The sequence below is a fragment of the Phyllostomus discolor genome, chromosome 5, assembly GCF_004126475.2.
Source record: "Phyllostomus discolor isolate MPI-MPIP mPhyDis1 chromosome 5, mPhyDis1.pri.v3, whole genome shotgun sequence".
Lineage (NCBI taxonomy): Eukaryota > Metazoa > Chordata > Mammalia > Chiroptera > Phyllostomidae > Phyllostomus > Phyllostomus discolor.
Genome location: NC_040907.2, coordinates 5,282,896 through 5,304,902, shown reverse-complemented (window position 1 = coordinate 5,304,902; position 22,007 = coordinate 5,282,896). Strand labels below are relative to the sequence as shown.

Genomic DNA, 22,007 nt, shown 5'->3' with positions numbered 1-22,007 from the left:
TCAGGCGAGGCCCCTGAGGCAGCACGTGAGGCCGGGTCCTGGGTAGCTTCTCAGGGTGACGAGGCTGCGGCCTGGGAAGGTCACCAGAGGTAACAGAGCAGGGGTGCACTTGGGCAGAAAGGGGTCTGGGGGTGAGGTGCTGAGACTAGTCCCGAAGGCCCACCTGGGCCCCCAAGACCCAGGAATGAAGGTGCCCGGGGCCAGGGACCCCCCTGCCCGTCAGGGCGGCTGGAGGGCAGGCCTGGCCAAGGCCAGCAGGAGGGGCAGGACCGGGCAGAGCATGCTCATCCTCAAGGGGGCCTCCCCCCTGGCCTCCCCACGGAGCCTGCCGCGCCCGGCGGTCCGGGGTAGTACAGTACTGCGATGTGCCCGCGGCCGTGGTGCGGGGGCGGCCCGCACAGGCAGGGCGGGGCTGGGGGAAGGGCCCCAGGGCCGGGCAGCCCCCGGGCGGACCCCTGGCTTCGGGCAGCACCAAACACGACTGATGTGAGTCCAGAGTGGGCGGGGGAGGGTGGCCTCACGGCCCAGGCCAGCCCCTCAGTCCGGTGGGGGGGAGGGGTCCCGGGGCCAGGACTCCAGGCAGTTGGTCCAGGGCCCCGGGAAGAGGCTCCGAGGCGGCAGTGGCGGCAGCAGCATGCACCTGGGTGCGCCCTCCGGGACCCCGCGGGCGCCAGAGGCCCCGGGGTCAGCGCAGGCTCTGGTACAGGTAGGCCGAGGTGAAGAGGGCGTTGGCAGCCAAGCTCACGGCCAGGAGGCCCTGGACTAGGGAGGGGCCGAAACGACCTTGGAGAGAGCGGAGAGACCCCGTCAACGGCATGAAGGTCAGAAGACGAACCCGGGGAGGGGGTGCCTGTGCAGCTGAACGCCCCTGGGCCCCCAGAGGCGCGCTGTGGGGCCCGCAGGCCCTGCCCCCAGCTCCTTCCTCGTGCCCAGAGGCCTCCCCACCCAGAAAGACACCCCGAAGCGGGGTCATCTGGTTAGGTCGTGCCTCCCTGAGGAGGCCTTGTCTCCTGAGCCCATGCCCCCAGGCAGACAGGCACCGGCCAGGGTGCCCTGTGCTTGCGCCCTGGTGACGGAGGCAGGGAGTGACCTTGCTTCACAGACAGGAAATGGGGCTTTAGGTAACGCGCCCCGGCCCAGGCCTCGGAGGTAAGCAGCCACAGGCCATACGTGGCCACGTGGCTGGGGCAGCCGAGGAACTAAACTTTCACTGTTACCAAACTTTAATTTTGTGAAATTTAAACAGCCGCCTGTGCCCAGAGGCTGCGGGAACTGAGAGCACAGGCTCAGACCTAGTCAGAGGCTGGGGCTGCCACCTGCTGGGCCACAGGCTGGGTCCCCTAACCGTCCTCCGTCCCTCAAGGCCCCCCCCCCCCCGGCCGAGGGTCCTTCTCCGTCAGGGTCCCAGACTGAACGGGAGGTGACGGCGGCTGCAGGCCCGAGGCCCCCAGGCTGCCCGGCGCTCCTCCCGAAACCGGCACGCACCTGTCCAGGCGGCGGCCCCCTCAGGGCAGCCCCTGGTGGTGGTGTCCACTGCACAGGTGGACGACTGTGAGGAGTCGTCCTCCTTCTTGACGGAGCGGCTGCTGCAGGCGCTGCTTCTCTCCGGCACCGACCTCATGTCTGCACAGAGGAGCAGGGCTCAGTGGGCACGCCCCCGGGGCAGGACCGTCCGCATCCACCCCCACCGGCTCTCCCACCGCAGCTGCTGGCTGCCAGGGAGCTGGTTTTGGATCAGGTGCGGCGAACGCCACAGCCAACAGGGGCTGGCCGGCGACGGCCACAGCGCGGCTTCCAGGGGGTTACGGGGCGGGGGGCAGGACGAGGGCCCTCCGCCTGCCCTTCCCCCAGGCTGGCCAGGGCTCGGGGCCAGTGGGACCAGATCTTCCACATCGTCAGAGCCTCAGGAAACCCACATAGTCATGGGAAAATTCCAGATTTTCGAGGTCGAGGCCTAATTTTACTAAAATTAAAGTGTTTTGCAGACCAACATTACTTGAGCAAAACAAAAATATCTGTAAGCAGGTGCAGCCTGGCACGGCATGATGTGTTTCTGATCCACCTGAAGGAACAGACAGCCTTTCAGGTCAATTGCAAAACACGAAAATAAAGTCAGCCAACAAAGGGCAATGTCCCGGAGGGTTCAAGGTCACGGGAAGCCAGGCCAGGGGCTACCGGGGCTTCGGAGAGTGGCCTCGCACACTCGGCTAAGATCCAGGGCAGGCCCCGTGCGGTCTGCTGACGGGTGTCCCCCCGCCCCCCCACCGTCCCGGTACTGGTCACCAGGAGCTCCCACAGCCCCGCAGGCCCTCCTGCCTCCAGGGAGGGGTCGGGGGCCGTACCCAGAGCGTGCTTCGTGTCCTGCGCCGGCTGCCTCTGAGGGACCTGGGGTGGCTCGAGGCTGAAGAGGCTGCCGTTGTGCGGCAAGGGGTCGTCGGAGCTGCTGGGGGTGCTGGGGGCCTCCCCGGGGGGTGACGGGAACAGCAGCAGCTTCTGCCCCTTCAGGTTGAGCCGGGCGGGGCTGATGAGGGGCCTGCGGTGGCGCAGAGAGCCAGAGCTGGAGGCCACCGAGCCGGCCACGGAGGGCGCCCGGGAGGTGAGTGGGGAGGAGGGGCAGCTCCCCGACAGCAGGGAGAAGTAATCTGGAGGGCGGGAGGAGGACAAAGACAATGCCGGTGACGCGTGAGCGCTCGCGATGGTACGGTAAGCTCGCGGCGGCTATTCTGTGCCCTGCTAACCCAGGAAGAAGGGGCTGTGCACAGACCGGGGCACAGGGGGAGAGGAGCCCGCGGGACTCCAGCCGCGTCCCCTCTGCCTCCTGATTCTACCAAAGCCCTGGTGCCCCCCTCAGCTGAGAGCAAGGCCCGGACAGACACCACCTCTCGAGGCCTGAGGTCAGCTCGCCCATGCCCCGCTGACCACGGGCCCTGAGCACACCATCCCCCCCGGCGGTCACTGACAGCAGTGCCTCTAACCCTAGAAACTACCACACCCATTTCGCAGAAGAGGAAACTGAGGCCCAGGGGTGTCAGTCACGTGCCCAGGGCTGCGCAGCTGGGAGGCACAGCACTGGGATTTGACCACAGGCTCCTGTGGGACCTTAGGCTCCCGCCTAACCTCCCCTCGGCCCCACCCCACACGGGGCTCTGGAAACCCCGCCCACACGCTGCCGCCACCAGGGGCGGCTTCCCCGGCCTCCTCCCGACTCTGGTCTCCTTACCTGAGACGGGAAGCTCCCCGGCTCGAGACACCTGAGACGGCGGGCGGCTCCCACTGAACAGGTAGCCCGAGTCTGGGGGAAAGGAAGGGGGCGAGGGTCAGGCCGCAGAGACGACCGGCACCCACCTCTCTGCCCCCCCACAGCCCGAAATCCGACCTGTCCGTCTACACCCTCCGTTCACCCCGAGGGCCAATGAACCCGAGTCGTTTCAGGTTTTAAAAAACAGACCAAGAGGCAGAGTGCCCGCCCCCTGGCAGCCTGCCACCTGCTCCCCCGCCAGGACGGTCGGCGAGAGGCTCTGCCAGCGTCGGCATCGGCGTCGGCCCACACCCGCCGCACCCCCACCCCGGCTCCTGCTGGGCGGCTGCAGACACAGTCTCTCGGTGAGGGCCCAGCGGCCAGGCCGCCCAGGTTCCCCCGTCCAGGGCGGCCATGGTCCCCGGCCCCAGCTGCTGCTCACCAAGAGCCCCGGGGGCCCCATGAGCACCAGGGCCTGAGCGGGACCAGCTCTCAGCTGTGACTCACGTGCAGACACCCGGGAGCTCTGCTAATTAATGATTTCCTGGCAGGGGCACAGGCAGCCGCCCGTCTCCCAGCAACCCGGCCACAAGCGGTCCCCCAGACGCACCCGGAGTCCAGGGCCGAGCACTCCACGCAACCCCGCCCTCAGTCCCATCCCGGAGGCCCCGGACTCTGCCCACCGCGCAGCCCCAGCGCTGGGCCCCGCGGGCCGTCCCTCCTACGGTGTGTGCACGTGACACCCCCTCCCCGCAAGGACCCCCGCCTGCACACGGCAGGGCCACGGGCCTGAGGTGGGTCCAGCCCCGCCTCCCAGCAGCGGCGGGACCCCAGGCACGTCACGGAAGGAAACTGAGGCTCAGAGGGGTGTCTGGCTGAGCTGGACCCCCACCTGGCACAGATGCCGAGGGGCTCAGGTGAGGCAGTGACTGCGTATCAGCGAGCCCGTGTGACCAGGAGGCGCCTGCATTCTCAGGGGACAGGGTCCTGCCCGGCAGCCTCAGGCCCAGGACCCGGGGAGCCTGCTCCAGGGCCCCCCCAGGGCGAGGCACACCCAGCCCCTGCCCGCTGGCTGCCCCAGCACCAAGGACCGTCTCAGACCCTGCGAGCGGCACTCTGGGAAGGAAACACTGGGTAGCATTCACAGCGGCCTTTCCAGGAAGAGCCTGCGGAGACGGGCAAAGCAGGAGACGGTCTCCATGGCAAGGACCATGGCTCAGTCAGGCCAGGGTCCCTGTGCAGCCAGCGCCTGGCACACGTGACCGAGCTGCACTGAGTCCTGCCGCTGGGACCACACAAAAGGCTGGGGCAGGATTCCTAGCCCCCGGGCCGACAACCAGCAGCAGTGACAACGAGGGCCAGGACGGTGGTACAAGAGCGCCCCAGAGGGTGTGAGCCTGTGCTGAGCGCCTGCCGGTGCCAATGCCCCAGCGAGCTCCAAATCCATCGCTCGCTGACCCTCAGCCACCCACGGGTGGGGCTCCTTTTTCTTGAAGGAAACCGAGGCTTGGAGTGGTGAAGTCAGTCCCTGGACCCACAGCCGCTCGAGTGGACGTAGCAGGACTTGAACCCAGCTCCTCCCGTTTTTATAGCAGGAGCCCCGACCACCCAGCGTGCGTGCAGCCGGAGCCCCTGTGCCCGGCTGCCCCCAGTCCAGTGTGGCCCGCCGACGCCCGCGTGCCTCTTACCTGTCCGGGTCAGAGAGGGCAGGGTCCCCAGCGAGAGTGCTCGGCTGAGGCGGCCAGGCAGCGAGGAGGGTGAGGCCCGTCGGGGGGACCGGAACAGCGGCTGGCTGGCGAGGGGCAGGAGGCCGGGCGGGGCAGGGAGCAGCAGAGACGGAGGAGAGCCTGGGACGCTGGGGCAGGGCACGGCCAGGCTGGGGCACGCGGGGAAGAGGCCGGCCGGGTCTCCGGGGAGGTACCTGCAAGAGCCCGAGGGCAGGGGAGAGTGGAGGAGGGTCAGCGTGGAGGGTGCTGGAGGCGGCCTTTCCAGGCCTCTCCGCCCAGCTCCACCCCCGCAACCCCCCACCCGCCCCCCACCCCGTGCAAGGTGGGGCCCCAGTCGGGGTCCCAGAGGAGGCGTGCGTTAGTTGAAGCGGAAAAGCAGTCCGACCACATTCACACCATTAGGATCGGGTGGCCGGGAGGTGCCAGCGTGACCCACCCCTCCCTGCATGCCCCCTCCAATCCCCCTCAGCGTCACAGCAAACTAGCTCCACTACAAGTCTCGGTATTAAAGTGACACTGTCGCCCTTGCCAACCGCACGCCGACCCTCCGCCGTGAAGCACCAATGCTCAGCCCCAGGCCAGGCGCGGTACTGGCCAGTGCTCTCGGGCCCCTCCTTGTCCCGCCTGCTCGTGCCCAGGGCCTCCTGGCAGCGGCTGAGCTCAGGGGGTCCCTGCTTCCCGGGGGTCCCACCGTGCTCTCTGGCCTCGGGCGCTGGGCACTCATCTGAAGCCCCTTGTAGAGCAGGGGGGCGGGGTGGTCAGGCTCAGGGTCCCCAGGAAAAGACACTCGGCACACAAGCCCCACTCGGACTTGGAGAAGACCCGTAAGCGACCATGAGGCTGCCCAGCAGACGGAAGGGGACAGTGTCTCTTTAACGCGAGAATGGTACAGATCACACCACAGGACCCGGTGGCCCCAAGCCGGAATGTCAACCATGCTTCCGATTAAGGCAACTGATTACAGAGGGGGGAGGGGCAGAGACAGTTAATGCATTAGTCCGCCCACCGTCTGGACGGAGCTGCGGGAGTTCCAGCCTTACCTGGGTCCCAAGGGGCAAAGGAGCCCGCGGACAATGTGCCGACGAGCAGGCACGCCGGCCCGGGCCCTGCCGGGGCGGCTAAGGGACCCACCCGGGCCCACCTGGACTGCACCCCCGGGGCGCCGCCGGCCAAGCTGCACTCTGCCGAGTTCCTCGCCATTCTCCACCCTCGTCCCTCCCTTTGCGCCGGCTCTGAGGAAAGCGCAGGGTCAGTGCTGCCCTCCCGGCGATCATGTGACATCTGTGATGTCCTTCAAAGGGCCAGCAGGCCACTGGGGCTTCAACAAAGCGTAAGGCGGGCCCAGGGTTTGGGGACGTGGAGAGATCGAGGCAGGAGCTCATCGCGCCAAGCCGCAGAGGGCCTGGCCGCCCGGCTGGCGGAGGCTGCACCCGCTGCCCCGCCCCAGAACCTGTCCTGTCCGACAGCCACCTCCCTGCCCTGGGGGCGCCTGGGGCAGGCCCCACCCTCAAACACCTTGATAGAATTGAAACCAGTCGGCAGGAGGGGGAGATGTTAGGCCCCACACAGGCAGTCCAGGCCTGCTGGGCCCTGCGGCCACCTTGCTCCGATCGTAGGCAGAGCTGCCCCTGCTAGGCCACGCCCAGCCCCTCCCAGCAGACGGCAGCGGGGGAGGGGCGGCTTCCCGCACCTGCTCTCCCGGGCAGTCCTCCCGAGGGCCACCCCCAACAGGCGGCGGGAGGAGCGGGTCTGAGCCAGCGGCCGGTTTCACGTGGCACAGGTGCTGTCCGGCCTCTGATGCCACTAAAAATGCCGGCGCTGAGGGGAGACAGTTCTTCGGTCTCACCCCTCTCGCCGTGACACCCAGGGACATCCCTCAACAACTACTGGGTCCTGCAGGGACCGGTGCCCCAGGAGCCTCCCGGTAAAGGAGTCCCGTCTCTGCTGGCCCCCGGAAGCTTCCCAGGAGCCGACGCTCCCTTTGGCGAGGCCCCGGGGCCGCCCTGGGCCCCCCAACCTCCAACCCCACCCCAAACAGGAATCCAGCCCAGAACCCAAGCCTGTCACCCATGGGGACAAAGGGTCGTGTGCCTGCACTGCGTCCCACCCGGCACTGCAAGGGACGAGGGATGTGGGTCCATTCCAGCCAGACCCCAGCCCGGGGCTGGGGCGGGAGGGGCAGGGGCACTCCCAGCAGTGTGCTGAGACGGGGAGAATCCCCCCGCCCCCCGCCGGCAGGGCACTCAGGACAGCTGGGCCCTGTGCCTCTCCATGCCCACGCCCCCAGCTCCCCGGCCTGGCTCCTGCGGGCAACGCCTGAGCCCCACGGCCCCCGCCCTCGGCACAGGAACCTCAGAAGGAACAGGAGACAAAAAACAAAAAAGACGCGGTACCTGACGCCCACCGGCCGAAGCAGGGCCCCGGAGGCATTTATTTAACATACAGCACGGAACACGCGGGGCGGGGGCCGGGGGTGGGGTTACAGTCGTCAGGGGGTCGCTAGACAGTCGTCGCTCAGCACAGTCGCGTGGGTCCAGGCCCCTCCCCGGGCCGGCCGCTTGATCCTCCCGGGAGACTGTTACGGAGGCGCCTGCTGGGCCCGGGGTGGGGACCCCACACTTGGGGGGAGGAAGCCACCACGGTACCTCCTCCCTCGAGTCTCTCTCGGGGACAGAGGTCCCTGGCAGTTAACACTCCGCAGGCCCAGCGGTGCCTGCACTTCCTGGCCGTGCCAGTGGCGTCAGAAGGTGCTGGAGTGCGCTCCAGGAGACGGCCGTTTCAGGGACAGACAAGTCACCACAGAGTCACGTGGAACCCCAAGGCGGTGGGAGGCCTTCCCCTGACGAGGTCGTCTCCTGAGGGTGCGTCCCCACCCCCACCCCCACCCGCGGGGCAGGCCACGCTTCTGTGCAGCGGGGCTCCTGGCCAGCTAGAGCGCTGGTCGTGGCTGTTATAAATAACTTAGCTTAAATACACACACACACACACACACACACAGATGTCCTGCTTCTACTCAATGCCAACAAAAGCAGTAATTAGCGTCACGCCGTCAGTCTCCCAGGCAGACTCCAGACTCGAGGGCACGCACGGCCCGGCCCACTGACCCTTGGCTCTCCGCCGGCCCTCGGGCAGGCTGGCGGGGGTGAAGGGGTGGGCGGACAGGCCAGCAGGGTCGGGTCCCGGCTCGGCCACCCCCACACCTCCCCGTCTGGTCAGCGTGTCTCCACCTCACCCCCACGCAGAACAAGCAGGCAGGGCCTCCTCTGAGGCCACACAGCCGAGTGAGGGCAGCTCCCAACCCGCTGGGGCCCTTCACACGTGGGTGCCGGGAGAGGCAGGGGGTCGGGACGGCCCTCCCAGGACTGCTCGAACACGAGCATTGGTGACAGGGGCTCAGGTGCTCTCTGGGACCTCACGGGGTGTCTGGCCGCGGCTCTGCCCCACCTGCCCTGCAGGCCCAGTTGGTTGGTGGCCCCGGGCGGAGGGTGGCTCTCATGCCTGTGTGGTCTGTTTTTGTCTTCCAGGAGCTGTGGTGTGGAGGGAGGCTTATGCTCCGAGTGACGAGTGCCAGGACACGGGCCCTGGAGGGGCTGTGTGGCCAGCTTAGGGGTCGCCCTCCTGCCCTGACCCTCGCTGGAGGCCCCCAGTCTCCACGTGTGTCCCCACCAAGGCCACACAGCTAGTCAGCCGCAGGTCTGTGTCACACACCAGCACCCCCTGGAGCGCTGGCTCCGGGAGGACACCATCCCCCGTGGGGCTCTGGGGCGGCAATGGCCCACCCGCCTGACCCAGGGACAGTGGAGCGGAGGATCCTGTGGGCTCTGGGCCTGCCCCACCGGACGTGGGAAGCGGGAGCCTCAGCATCCTTGTGCGGGGCCCTGCAGAAAGGTGACAGTGACAGGCCAGAGGGACAAAGTGACAAATGACCTGGTATCCTCAGGGGCCTGCACCATCTCTGGGGCCACCTGCCCTGTGCCAACCTCGGGCAACTAGATCGTCTTCCGGGCCCCACACGGAGGGGTGAGCAGAGAACTGGGGACGCCCCCAGCACCGGGGTGGTGGCGGGGCCCACGAAAGCCGCCCAGGCCCAGCTGTGCGGGCCGGGGTCCTGGCGCTCCAGGGCAGAGCCAGGGCCCTCCAGGAGGGTGGGCGGGGCACACGTGCCCTGGGTCTGCCTACCTGTCCCCATTGTGCTGAAGAAATAGGTGCACAAGGGCCTTCGCAGGCTCCTCAGCCCGGCCAATCCCCACCACAGCCGCTGAGGAACCCGCTGACCACAGCAGAGGCAGACTCCCCACTCCTCACCGCGAGGAGAACCTTGCCCTACAAACTCAAGGTCAAGGCCAGTCTGGGCCCCAGAACTGCTCCCTCCACCCCTGGGGAAGGAGGCCGGGCACTGGGCAGGACCAAAGGGACCGGCCGGGGAGGTGATGGGGACGAAGTGCGGGCTCTCCTCAGCAGTGCCTACCCGTGCCCAGCTGCCCGAGTGGTCAGGCCATGCGGCAAGGGCCCAGCCTGCAGCCACGGGGGCCAGCCCGTGCCAGGAGCCCAGAGAAGGGGCTGGCGGAGGGAGGAGCACACGGCAGGCCCACGGCCCTCAGCCCGCGGTGAGGCAGGCTGGGGAGGCAGGCCAGGGCCGCGGCCAGGATGGGGACGCCTGCAGCTGCTGGGGAAGCCACAGGTCATAGGCAGGCCTTGTGGGTGTCGCCTGTGTTCTGGCCTCAGGGCAATGAGGGGTCTTTGGCCAGACAGACGGTGGCAGTGGGAGCAGCTGCAGGGCACTGAGGCAAGGTCTCAGGTGGGGACGACTTACTGGTGTAGAAGGGCAAGGGGAGGGGCAGGCCCGCCTCCTCCGGGAGGGGCGGGGGGCAGGGCAGAGAAGCGCCCTGCCTGGGGCCGGGGCCAAGCTCTGGGGCCGTCCGTCCGTCCGTCCTCCCCCCGCAGTCACTGCTGCTGCTCTGACCTTCGGGGCCGGAACCTCCGTGGGCCTGTCGCCTTCCTCGTGGCCACGGCTGCCGTGAAGCCCACCAGGCAGCACAGGGACATGGTGCTGAACTTGAGCGTGTCCAGCCAGCTGGGCGAGGCCGCCTGCAGGTACTGCCCGGCCACGTGCAGCCCCAGCAGCAGGGCCCACAGGCAGGCGGAGAAGGCGTCAATCCTCCGGAGCCTGCGGGGAGAGCGGGCGTGTGAGGGCCCGCGGGACAAGACCCCTCCCTGTCCCGCCTCGTCCCGCCCCCGCCCGACCCTGCTCAGAGGACAGGACCCAGAGCCAAGAGGAGCGTGAGGGCCCCTCCGCCCGCCCCCAGCGCTTCCACCCACGGGACTTGGAGCCCAGCGCGCTAGCCCCACTGTGGGGCTCAGGAACCTCCCCCAGAGCCACTGAGATGGCGGGGACATCACTGGACCAGGGTCTGCCCCTGCGGCGGGCAGGAAGGTGAGGGTGGGAGCCGCTACCTCCCCCGCCCCCCCCAAAGCCAAGCCATTTGTTTAGTTTCGCCCACCAGACTCCCAGCTGCTCGGAGGAGGGATGCGTGGTGTTTCGGCCGCGAGCCCAGCCCTGGGCCGCGTGCCCAGCAGACCTCCTGGCTCCGCCCCAGCGCTGTCCTCCCCGAGCCCTGCCCGAGGCTGGTCTCCCCGTGACCCAGCGGCAGAGCCGCCGGGCCCACACGCACCTGATGCGGCCGGCCAGCAGCATGGCCAGCAGGCAGGTAAGCAGGCCCAGCACGACGACGCCGGTCTGGTGGCTCCGCCCGAAGGCCCAGGCCTCCCGCAGCTTCTCGGCCCCGTGCTCCGGCAGCAGGCCCAGCAGCTGGCGCCAGCCCTCCGCCCCAGCGGCAGTGCCGTTGTTGGGGGTGGCCGAGCCATTGCCTCCGGGGGGCAGCGCTGGGGGCAGGGTGCCCCCCGGGGCGAAGGGGTCGCCGGCGCCGTACAGCGTGGTGGCCAGCAGGAAGGCGCAGGCCAGGAAGGCGAGGGCGCGGAGCACGATGACCTGGGCCGGGGCCTTCGCCGCCGCCGAGCAGAAGCTCTGCGGGCGGGAGACGCCGGTCAGTGGCACGGCCGGGGCCTACCCTGCGCGCGGGGGTCCGGCCGGGGCCCCACGGCACTCACCGAAGAACCCCCCCCTCCCCCGGGCCTGGAGAGCAGCGAGGCCGTCTTTACCGAAACTTGGACAAGCTTGGCTCTGCTCTGGGCTCCGCGCCGAGCCCCCGGGACCGCCCGAGCCCGGGTCTCACCCCCTGCGAGTGTGACCGTGTGGGGGCGGGGGGGGGGTGCTACCACGTTCTCAAGGAAGCCGTTTTCATAGTACGGTGACCTTATTCTCTCCAATAAAAGTTTCTATGATTTTGCCAAATCCTCACCAGAAACTCCTACTGGGCCGTTAACTGGGACTGTAATAAACAGAGACCGCTCGGGCCCAAGTTAAAGCCCACAGCGGCCCGCGGTGCGGCCCAGGGACGCGGCGGCGAGGAGGAAACCGCAGGCCCGAGCGCCCCGCTGCGCACCCTCGGGCACGCGGCCGGCGGCGTGGCCAGCGGTCAGGGGCCTGGCTGCAGACTAGAAACCACAGGCCGCCTGGACACAGGGCACATCTGGGGACCCGAGTGGGTGGGTAGGAATTTCTTTCTGGGGGGTGGTTTTTATGTCTAAATCTACTTGCTACTGTATTTCAAAAACGGGGACGTTCCACTAACTGAACTCTGTGGTGGAAAATTGCAGCCACCCTGTCCCGGGCTCAAATTCCGGTGCCTCAGCACACGGGGTGCGGGGGTGTGCCCAGGCACAGCAGGGCTACGCAGACCCTGGCAAACAGGCCAACGACAGGCGGGCCCCGGCACGGAGCCCCTCTTCCCGGGACACCCGCTCGGCTGCTGGCACCAAGGGGCCTGGGGTCGGGGTGGAGACACATCCCCATGGGGCAGCGCCTCCCGGGGAAGAGGGCCTCGGTTCTGGAGAGTGGCCCTCCAGCAGGGGAGCCCACCCTCTGGGAGGTGCTTCCTGCATAAGCCTGAGGGCTGGGACACCCCCAAACGCCCGTGGGCGCCCCCTCCGCTCAGACCTGCGTGTGGCTCTGGTCCGCCTCCCGGCGCTTGAACTGGTGGCTGAGCAGCAGGGCGCGCAGCTGGCGGTTCTGGTGCTTGATGTAGTGCTCCACGGCCGCCTGGCACGGCCGGCACAGCTTGTACATCTGCTCCAGGTGGTGGCGGTACACCTCGATCTCCTCGTCGTACCTGCCCTGCGGGGGACGGGGCAGAGGCTCGGGGTCTGCGGCTCGGCTGAGGCCGCCCCTGTCGAGCGCGTCGAGCCTGGGCTCGCTCCCAAGTGGGGTGACCGGCCAAGGGCAAACCACCCCCCGATCCTGCTTCTCCCACTGCCCAGCAGGACGGACAGCGTGCGGAGGACGGTGACGGCGGCTACTGGGGTACGGGCTGGCCCAGGACGCAGCAGGGACCCACAGTGGTGGGAGACACTGCGGCCAAGCTCTGTGCTCCGGAGGATGCCCGTGGAAGCCAGGGGCTCTCACTGCGGCCCCTGCTTCAGGCCTGGCGCTCCAGGAGGGCGGCGAGCCGAGGAGGAGGCGGCTCTGGGCTGCCGCTGCCCAGACGCGGGCAGACGGACTCCCGGCTCAGGCCCCCCTCCTGTGAACCCTGGGTCTGGAAAGCACCAGAGGGCCCTGGCTGGTCTCCATGGGGGCTGCAGTGTCTGAGGGTGTTTCAGGAATAGCCTGGAAGACCGAGTCCAACCCCTTTCGTCCTCCTAAGGACGCAGCAATGCTCCTCTGCCCGTTTCCAGGGCAGCCGATGACCTCAGTCTGCAGCGGCCGGCAGGCTTCTCGGCCTGACCCTCCCTTGCGGAGACTGAACTCGCCAGGGAAGCTGCCCTGGTTGCCAAGTCACACTAGGCCCCTTCTTTCTGCAGATTCCCCACCTTGCCCTGCCTGGCCCTCGCTTCCCTCCCCCGCCCCCAGTCCCAGGCTGGGCCCTGGGGAGGCTCGAGCGGCTCTGGGTCTCAGCTCCTGAGGTCACGAGCCCCGGTCCGTGGGTGGGAAGGCAGCACCGGCCAGGTTGTAAGGCTGCCGGGCTCCACAGCAGCCTGGGGGACGTGAACGCCTACCCTCCAGCCTCTCGGCCTCGCCCAGCTCCCCACCTCTCCTGAGGTCAGGAGCTTCCTCCACCAACTCCAGAGTGAAGCGTCCAGCCAGCCAGCGGGCAAGCCCAACCCAGGGGGACGCAGGCAAGATGCATCTGACAGGACCCCAGCCAGAGCTACCTGCTACCCGGCACAGACCAGCCTGGACCGGTAGGCAGCGGGTCACCACGATGTCCCCAGGCTTGGAGCCAAGAGAGGCGGGACCACGAGGCAGAGGGGGAGAGGAAGCACGCTCCCACTGGCGGCGGGAGACCACACGCTGGAATGTGGGGCCGGCACGGGGAGGGGCCCGCAGGCACTGTCTGGGGAGCCCTGCGCGTGCTGCCCTTGCTGCTCGCAAGCAGCCAGGCCCCCCTGCCCCCCCGTCCCGGCCTCACCTCGTCTCGCGGCGTGAAGGCGGCCAGCTGCTTGATCTTGGTGGTCTGGTGGTGGCTGCACCGCCTGCACAGCAGCACCTGGCTGCTCACCCACTGCTGCGGCTGCGGAGGGGCGCAGGGGCTGGGCGCGCTGCTCACCACGTGGTTCAGGTGCTCCAGGTACTGGGCGGGGATCGGCTTGTTGTAGTCGCCGTTCTGGGGGAGGGGGGACAGAGTCGGCGGGGCGCTCTGACCCGGCGGGCGAGTCTCCACGCTGGCTCCCCACAGAGGGGCAGCAGGCCTCGGGTGGCCCCACCCTTCCCATGCAACACACAGCAGAAGCTCTCCCGCCACAGAAACCTCGACAGGGAGCCCGGCAGGCCAGCGGGAACGCAGCCTGGAGCCGCGGCGTGGCGCCGGTGGCTGTGGGCCGAGTCCTCCAGGGCCCCAGCCGCACGCGCTCATTTGCGTGGTGGCTCGGCAGAGCGGAGCAGTGGGCACAGAGACCGTGCGGCCTGCAGGGCCTGGCGTCCTCCCTGGCCCTCTGCAGAGAGCCCGCTGGCCCCCCATCAGGGGCAAAGCGGAGCCAGTGCCCGTGCTATGAGGCCACGTCTGCCAGCCTCAGTGGCACGACTCTGGACGCGTCACCTCAGTTCTCAGGGCCGATTTCCTCATCCTCAGAGGACGGGCGCAGGGCCGGGGCTGTGGTGAGGGCAGAGCCCGTCGGCCCTGGATGGGACGGGATGGGAAGAGGGCCTGGGCCGGGGCGCACCTCCTGGAAGCCGTTGTACTGCTCGCAGTGGGGGCAGTCCCAGCAGTTGCGGTTCCCGTAGGGCACCACCGTGTCGTGGTTGCAGAACCAGCAGTTGACGGTCGTGTGTGTCGGCTGGGACCTGTGCGCAAGGGAAGAGCCGAGTCAGCAGGGAGGCATCCTCACACCCCCCGCCCCGAGCTCGGAAACCAGGGAAGGGGTGCGGGACGGCCCGGTAGGGCGAGAATTCCGACCGGACGTTCTGCGTCCACCAGAAGGACCAACCAGGAGGACCAACCAGGAGGCCACGGGGCTTCGGCCTCGGCCCCCCAGGGGAAGCCGCTGCACCCTGCGGGTCCTGACACCCACCAGACCCCTGGGCTCCAGCAGGCCCCTGGGGGGACCCGGGGCCGCCTGCCCCTGGTATCTCGGGGCTCAGGCGTGGGGGCACCGGTGCCTCAGGCCACAGGGCTCACAGCGATCAGGGCCCAGGACCGACTGCCGGGCCCGTTTCCAGGCTGCAGACAGACATGGTGCCCCCTGGGGAGCCCCCCCCCCGCCCCCGTGGAAGAAGCCTCCTGTGCCTCACAGAAGAAAGTCCCCAGGAACGGGGGCCAAGGAGGCGGAGGGGCGGGGAACGGAGACAGCTGCTCGGCCTGGGGCCCCCCCTCCCCCGGTCCAGAGAGCAGAGCGGGCAGGCCATGGCGGCCTCCCGGGCCACACGTGTGGTGACAGGTGGTGTCTGCAGGGTAATCCCAGCCCAGACGCCAGGGGATCCCCGCCCCGGGCCCCGCCTGACCCCGATTGCCTATGGGTGCGCACAGCCACTGCCCGGCTAACCCCTCCAGTCCTAGGAACCTCGACATACTGTGGGGGATGGGAGGCAGCTGCGGGAGCCCCAGGGTCCTGGCCAGGCCACCTCCAGCTCTGGGGGTGCTGCCAGGGCCCTGCTGCAGTGGGCAGCCACACCGCACAGACGACCCTGCTGCCCAGAGCGGGGCACACCCCAGCTTCCAGATGTGGGCCCTGGGGAGTCCCTGCCCTGCCTGCCTAGGGCTGCATCTGCAAAGTGTGAAATCACAGCACCCAGGGCGTCCGTGTGAAGGACGAAATGACAGTAAGACACACAGAGGTGCTCTGTGGCACGCAGGGCCAGCTGTCACTGCCCTGTCCCCTGGGAGGGACAGAGCTCCGACTCCAGATGCTGTAGCTGCCCCCTGCCTAGCCCCTCCCCCGGCCGCGGGCAGGCTACAGAAAGTTCTCCGAGCCTCAGTCTCACCACCTGTGTGCTGGGCACAGGAACACCCCCTCGCTGGAGGCCGTGTGGGGGGGTGCGCGGCAGCGCCTGGCCAAGAGGCCCGATAAAAGGTAGTTACGTGGGGAGGGCAGAGAGAGGCAGAGGCTCCGAAAAGAGCCCCCCGAAGCCCCCTCAAACCGATTCTCCCCCACGCCAGACACGGACGGAGGAGACGGAACCAGTCTCCGCAGGGCAGGGCCCGGGGCCCACAGAGGACAGCCGGGATCCCCCCGCCCGCCCCCGCCCCCGCCCAGGCCACGCACACCCTCACTGTGGGCAAGGGGCTGTCAGGCCGCAACCTGTCGGCAGAAAGAGCAGTTCCCGGGCCACAGGATTGGCCTTTGGGGGAAGTCCCGCTGCCCCCTGGGGACAGTGGTAATCCCGGCCCCAAAGAGAGGCTGCCCGAAAGGATCAGACGGGGATTGGGCGGGGGGGATTAGGAAGCTCGAGGGCCCAGGAAGCCGGCCACCGGTCAGCACTGCGACAGCGTCACTGGGCTCACGCAAAGAGCGTGAGCGGAGGAGGCTCAGCCCCGGCTGCAGGTGCGGGCGCCGCCCCACTGGCCGGCACCTGGCACCTGGGCAACCTCTTTGTTCACCGGCACCTGCTTCACGGGCCTCTGTGTACCCGTGCACCGGGCGTGTCCCCGTGGGTGACCACGCGGGCGGGTGGCCTGTATCACCTGCCCCCCGGGGCCCTGCAGCCTCACAAAGGGCCCGCTCACCCCAGAGCCCCAGCACGCCACACCCCCACACCGGCATCGGGGCCGAGGCCGAGCAGAAGAGCCGCGCCGCCCCCAGACACAGAGAGAGACGAGGGAGGGGAGAGAGGCCGCGGCCCGCGGAGCAGCGGCAGGTGCGCAGCCCCCAGCAGCCACCGTTTCCGCTCAGAATCTCCAGCCCCGTTGCTAGGGAAGTCAGCCCGGCCTGCAAGCCGGCGGCGGGAAGGGAGGAGCGTTAGCCCTGGTCCCTAGGGCCAGTGGCTCCAGCCCCTGTCACTTCCTCGCCCAGGGTGTGTGTGTGGGGGGGGCTGGAGGGTCCTCTCTCTCGGCCAGAGTGACGCCAGGGAGTGGTCTCCCACAGCCCCTCTGGGTCAAGCCCCACCAGGGTCTGCGGGCCCGGGAGAGGCAGAGGGGCCAGCAAAGCGGTGGGGAGCTGGACGTGAACCCCAGCCCCGCCCCCCACGCTTCATGCGTGTGAGCGAATGTGAGCTGTGTCTGGGGCGACACCCGGCAGCTGACTGCGCGGCCTGTGCGGTTTCCAAGGCTGGCCCCGGGGCCGTGGCCTCCGAGCCCCCAACCACTTCCACCTGGCCTGCCCCTGGGGACCTGTGGGCCCCTCTGTTCTGAGCCAGCGTAACCCTGGCCCTGCTCTTGCTTGGGGAAACGCCCCTCAGCTCTCCTCATGAACCCCTCAACCCGCTCCTCCCCACGCCCGAACCTCCGCCCCGGCAAGGCTCTGGGACCAACCACTCCCAGCGGAGAAGGTCTGACGGGGACAAGACAAACGTCCCCTCGTGAGGCAGCGTCAGCCCCAGCAGGTGCTCACCCCGCTCCCGCCACCCCGCCCCCGTGCCGAGCCCTTGGGCCCCTGGGGAGCAGGGGAAGGGGGCGTGGCATGCTCCGGACCCAGCCCTCCCCCAGCCTGAATACACACTGGGGAGGGGCAGAAGGACACATACCCTTAATAACAGCATCACGCCATCAGCCCTGGACACAGATGTTGAATTAATGAAGCTCGTGTTCTCATATCCCCCCATTCCCTACAGGTGGGGGGAGGGGGCGCTCCAGGAGTGAGACCACCTTGGCCCAGGACCCTGCCAGAGGCCGGGCGCCTGCTGTGGGCCCGGCGCTGCACCCCGGAGCGGAGACATGGGGTGGGGCTCAGAGTCCAGGGGAGGCCAACGTTTTGGCTGACTTTCACCAGGCCCCGAGGGGTGCCCAGTCTCCCCTGAAAGGGGCTGGGCCCAGAGCTTGAGACCCTGGGTGCGTGGGCTGGTCTGGCGGGGTCTGGAAAGTGGCCTCAATGAGTTAGACTAGGTTCCCTCGGGGACCAAGAGCTCAGCCCCCGGCAGGGCCCCCCAATGACACCCAGGACAGTCTCACAGGTGAGGGGCTCCTTAACTGCTCCCCTGAGCCTGAGGCGGACAACACGTGTCGCCCCACCCATCAGTGAGAATCCAAGAAAGCACCTTCTGCAGCGACAGCCGGGGCCCAGCGGGCAGACACACCTCCGTCCACGGCAGCCCCGCCAGCCCAAGACAGAGAGCCCCAAGCCCCCCTCTCTGGCGGCACACCTGGCCTGGAGCGGGCGGACCCCCGCTCCCCTCGCGCTGACTGAGCCAGGCTTACAGAGGGGCAGAAAGGAGCAAGCTCCTCGCTTCCGACCTGGACACGACGATGAGAATGGTGACCTCGAGGGGCAGCTGGTGACAGATGCCACAGGAGAGAGGCCAACAAGTGGAGCATCTGCTGTCACCCTAAGGCACGGGTCTGCTGGCCAGCAGCGCAAAAGGGACAGATGGCGTTCAAACAGGCGGGGCTGCGGGGCAGATGGGCGACCACCCAGCCAGTGTGCATCCAGGGTGCAGCGTCCCCTCGGCCAGAGCGCGGCACTGGGAGAGCATGGAGGGAGGGGAACGGGAGCCGGGACTCTAGGTGCCAAGACAAGGCTCTGCTGCTCAACCCCAGAGGTGCACCCCCTCGGTAACAAGCCAGCAGACACCTCTGGGTGCTGTGGGTGGCCCCTGAGCTCCGGAGCGGGGACATGCTGGGAATGCAGAGCGGCAGGGTCCCGGGGTGGGATGGGCTCGGGAAGCCACGACGACCGCCCGGACCCAGGGCGAGCAGGCTCCCGGGAGTGTGGTGTGGGCTTCTGCCTGTGCTGGCAGCCACGGGCCCCCACAGGTGCAGAGGGCAGCCGACAGCTCCAGGCTCGGTTAGGGGCTGAAGGGCTGGCGGGGGGGGGGGGGGGGGGGGGGGGCGGGGTCTGCCGTGAACAGCTGGTAGCCGAAGGGCAGGAAGTCCAACCGGACAGGCCCTGTTTCCTGAGCTGTAGAAAGGGGAGGACCGTGGCGCCTGTCCCCCGGGGCGCACCAGGTGGCAGCAGGAACATGCTCCCCACTGAACCAGCATCGGCCCCGAGTCAGTCACAGTAACCGGGGCAGGGGAACTGCACAGGTGTGGAAGCCAGGCGGGCCCTGCCTTGGCTGAGCGGCAAACACCCACCACAAACAGTTCTCCTCACGTGTCCTCCAGGGGGTCATTCAGAAAAAACAAAACAGAACAGAACAGAAGAAAACAAAACCCTTGCTGCAGCCACAGCCACCAGTCCTGTCTGTCCCAGGGTTCTCCTCCCTGGAGGGAGGTGGGCTCGGTCTCTGCGGGGCTGGTCTTGCTTCCGAATCGAGACAGTGGCCAATCTGTGACCCCTAGACAAAAGCCAGTGTTCTCTGAGCACCTCGGAGGGTCCTGGGAAGGGCCAGTCCCAGGCCCAGGTGCCAACAGGCCCCCAGGCCGCCCACAGACCCCTGGTGCTGCTGGAGCGCGATGCCTTGCAGGACCCTCCCAGCTCCCCTTGCCCAGCTCTGCACGAAGGCCCCAGAGCCCGGTCTCTGGGAGAGGGAAAGCGGTGGCTGGCCGCCTGAGAACGGCTGAAGCATGCAACACGGGAACATGAGACACAGTCCGAGAATCCAGCCCTGCTACATGCGAAGGAGGCGTGGCACAGCTGGGGACAGCCCCGGCTCTGCTCCTCAGGGCGACGTCCCCTGTCCCCGGTTAACTGGGAGGCAGCAGTGTCCAGGACACTAATCTGGGTCCACGCCTCTGTGTCAACTTGAGCAAAGCACTTTGCATCTCTGCACCCCAGTCCCCCCCATGTACAAAACGACTGGTTTGAACTGGCTGGTCCCAAGCCCTCCCCGCTTCCAGAAATCGGGATGGAACTGGGACACTAGAGATGTGGGTTGTCAGGGACCCCTGGAGTCGGGGGCTCCTTAAATCCCCAACTGCCCTCCCTCCTCAGCCCGCCGGGCTGACTCCTCCTGCAGACACAGCTGATGTCCCTCCTACCTCCTACCCCTTCCTTCCTCCCCTGAGCACCCTGCTTCTTTTCCTCTTGGGGGAGAAGCAGTACATGCTGGTGGTTAAGGAAGAACAGCCAAAGAGCCCAGGATCAAATCCCAGCTCCACCGCTTGTGCCCAGTGACTGTGGGCAAGTGCCTTCGTGTCTTCCACCCAAATTCTGAGCTTCACACGTTCCTTGCAGAAGCAACAAACCCATCTACTGTGTCCCCAGAATGTCCTCACAACTCCATCCTTTCCCCCTGTCCCCTGGGAAGGTGGATCAGGTGGGGAGACAGTCTGGCTATTGGAATCTCTGCTGAAACAAGAGCTTTTGGCCGTGACCGCCGAGGTCCATGAGGCAGGTTGGCTCTGAATGGGGATGGGCGTGATCTCCTAGCCGAGCCTGGGCTGGGGGCAGGCCTGAACCAGCTCAGCCGCAGCCCCAGAGCACTGGAAACACCTCCAAGGTGGCCCAGGCTTTCCCTGCTCTTGGAAGCTGGCTATCCCAGCGGTTAGGAACGCAGGTTCCAGCACCAGACCCCCTCGGATGGCACCCTGACTGTTCCAATTAGTAACAGCTCACTTAAGCTCTCCCGACTGTCGGCTTCTTTAGGGGGAGCGGGGGCTGTGCCTCTTAAATGTGCTAACCTGAGATTAGAACAACGCCGGAGACAGTGTAGCAGACCAGACTGCCACCTAGTATCAGGCCGCCCCGACGTGCTCTCGAGGACCAGGGGCGGGGCCGAGGGCGGAAAGCAGTCAGAGCGCAGTGCGATGCCGCTGGGTTCTCCAGCGGGGACTGGGGAGCCAGAGTGGGAGTTCGTGGGGCGGGGGCGGGCGGCTGCAGATCCTGTGGCTCGGCCAGCACAGGTCTCTGTGGGGGAGGAAGTTTGTAACCACGTGATAGGTGCTGTCGCCCACCCCGCATTCCTGAGGTCCCCAACCCACTCCACAGCCGTCTCGGGATCAGGATTCCAAACCCGGTCTTCTTTTGGGGGGTGGGGACGTGCAGAGCGAGTATTAGCACGTGGGTACACAGGCCCGGCCCCCGCCGCAATGCCGAGGCCTCGCTGGGCACCGGTAGGGAGGCGCCGTGCGGTTCCAGACCCGCCAAAGCGGGAGGGTGGCGGGCTGAGGGCGGCCGGCAGGCGGCCGGGGACGACGGGCCGAGGCCGCAGGGGCGGCGCGCACTCACCTCCGCACGATCCGGTAGAGCAGCACGCCGGCCGCGGCGCACGCCGTGACCCCCAGGCCGCCGGCCAGGCCGGCCGTGGGGCAGCGGGCCAGCAGCGCGCTCACTCCCTCCATGGCTCCCCGCGCGCGGTCGGCGGGAGGCGGGAGGCGGGAGGCGGGCGGCAGGTGGCGGGCAGTAGGCGGCGGCGCGGGCGAGGGCCGCAGGCGAATCGCGGGGCGCGGCGGCGCGCACCTCCTCGCGCCGTGACCTTCGTCGCTTTGTAGCCGGCGCGGGCCCGCCCCCTGACTCGGCGCGCTCCCGCTGCGCAGCCAATCGGGGAGTGGGTCGAGCCCGGTGGGCGGGGCGCCGGGGGGAAGTGGTGGCCCGACCGCGCCCCCTTGCGGCCGGAGGTGGGATGTGGCGCGGAGCCCGGCCCGGCTCATGGCGCTCCGGCTCTCGCTCTCGCGTCCGCCAACCTTAGCAGGTCTGGCTACCGGAGGGACTGCTTGGAACTAGCCATTGCTCCTGCTGATTCTGTTTTCCCGACGTCTAGCCAGACGCGGCCGATGTGTGCAATGCTGGTTTGCTCCTTAGTCCACTTCCACTGCGGCCACGCCAATGGTCAAAGATAATTTATAGAAACATGATTATGTTTATAGAAACAGGGACAAGGTTGAATAAATCACAGGATGGCCATACATCTGAACATAATGCAACTATTAGGACGTCAGAGCTATAGGGATTGGACTGGAGGGATGATACAATGTTCAAAAAGCAACATACACATTAACTTTGACATTATCCAAAATTAAGTAGAGGATGGTTAAATGAACTACAGTTACCTCCAGGAGGTGGGATTAGCAGGGAAGATTCATTTTATGCAAGTGTTTTTAGTATTATGGATTTTGGCTAAATTGCTTTTATAACTGAAAAGAAAGTAGTAGGAAATATTTGTATTGACACAATATGTTTCGGCGTTCTCACGTTTCCAGTGTTTTGGGGGTCACGATTAAGAGTTCTCACTGTTGTGGACAGCAATGGGTTACTGATCGGGTTTCCTGTGGCAGGTTAATCCGTCCCATACCCAGTCCTGTGCTTTAGTAAAGAGCTGCCTGGGGGGGGGGGGGGGGGGCAGGGAGCCCACACGGAACCCCGGGGCCCCTAGATTCTGCTCGGGAAGCTCCTCATTCTAGTCAAAGCAAAGGCCTTTCTTCGCTTCCCAGTCGTGCCGCTGGCCCCAGCCTTGAGCA

General features: G+C 67.5%; 1 protein-coding gene across 2 annotated transcripts; it reads right to left on the bottom strand.

The window, feature by feature from the left end:
* Positions 1–390: 390 nt before the first annotated feature.
* TMEM201 (transmembrane protein 201) lies at positions 391–21,044 on the bottom strand. Of its 2 annotated transcripts, none has more exons than XM_036025271.1 (11): positions 20,779–21,044; positions 14,242–14,362; positions 13,491–13,685; positions 12,023–12,199; positions 10,638–10,990; positions 9,929–10,132; positions 4,927–5,159; positions 3,221–3,292; positions 2,346–2,642; positions 1,486–1,626; positions 391–783 (listed from the first exon to the last, which is right to left on the bottom strand). In XM_036025271.1, the coding sequence occupies exons 1-11, from the start codon at positions 20,889–20,891 to the stop codon at positions 686–688; spliced, it is 2,004 nt and encodes a 667-aa protein (XP_035881164.1). In that variant the 5' UTR covers positions 20,892–21,044; the 3' UTR covers positions 391–685. The 2 variants fall into 2 exon arrangements, with proteins under 2 accessions (XP_035881164.1, XP_028368089.1); XM_028512288.2 differs by having other exon boundaries at positions 1,486–1,623; positions 2,343–2,642; positions 20,779–21,043.
* Between the last annotated feature and the right edge of the window lie 963 nt (positions 21,045–22,007).

Coding starts and splice junctions, on each gene's coding strand:
- TMEM201 (XM_036025271.1), bottom strand. CDS start 20,891: ATGGAGGGAGTGAGCGCGCTGCTGGCCCGCTGCCCCACGGCCGGCCTG. Junction 5,160..9,928: donor CGGAGGTTCCGGCCCCGAAG/GTCAGAGCAGCA, acceptor GGGCTCTTGCAG/GTACCTCCCCGGAGACCCGG. Junction 784..1,485: donor GGGGGCCGCCGCCTGGACAG/GTGCGTGCCGGT, acceptor GCTCTCTCCAAG/GTCGTTTCGGCCCCTCCCTA.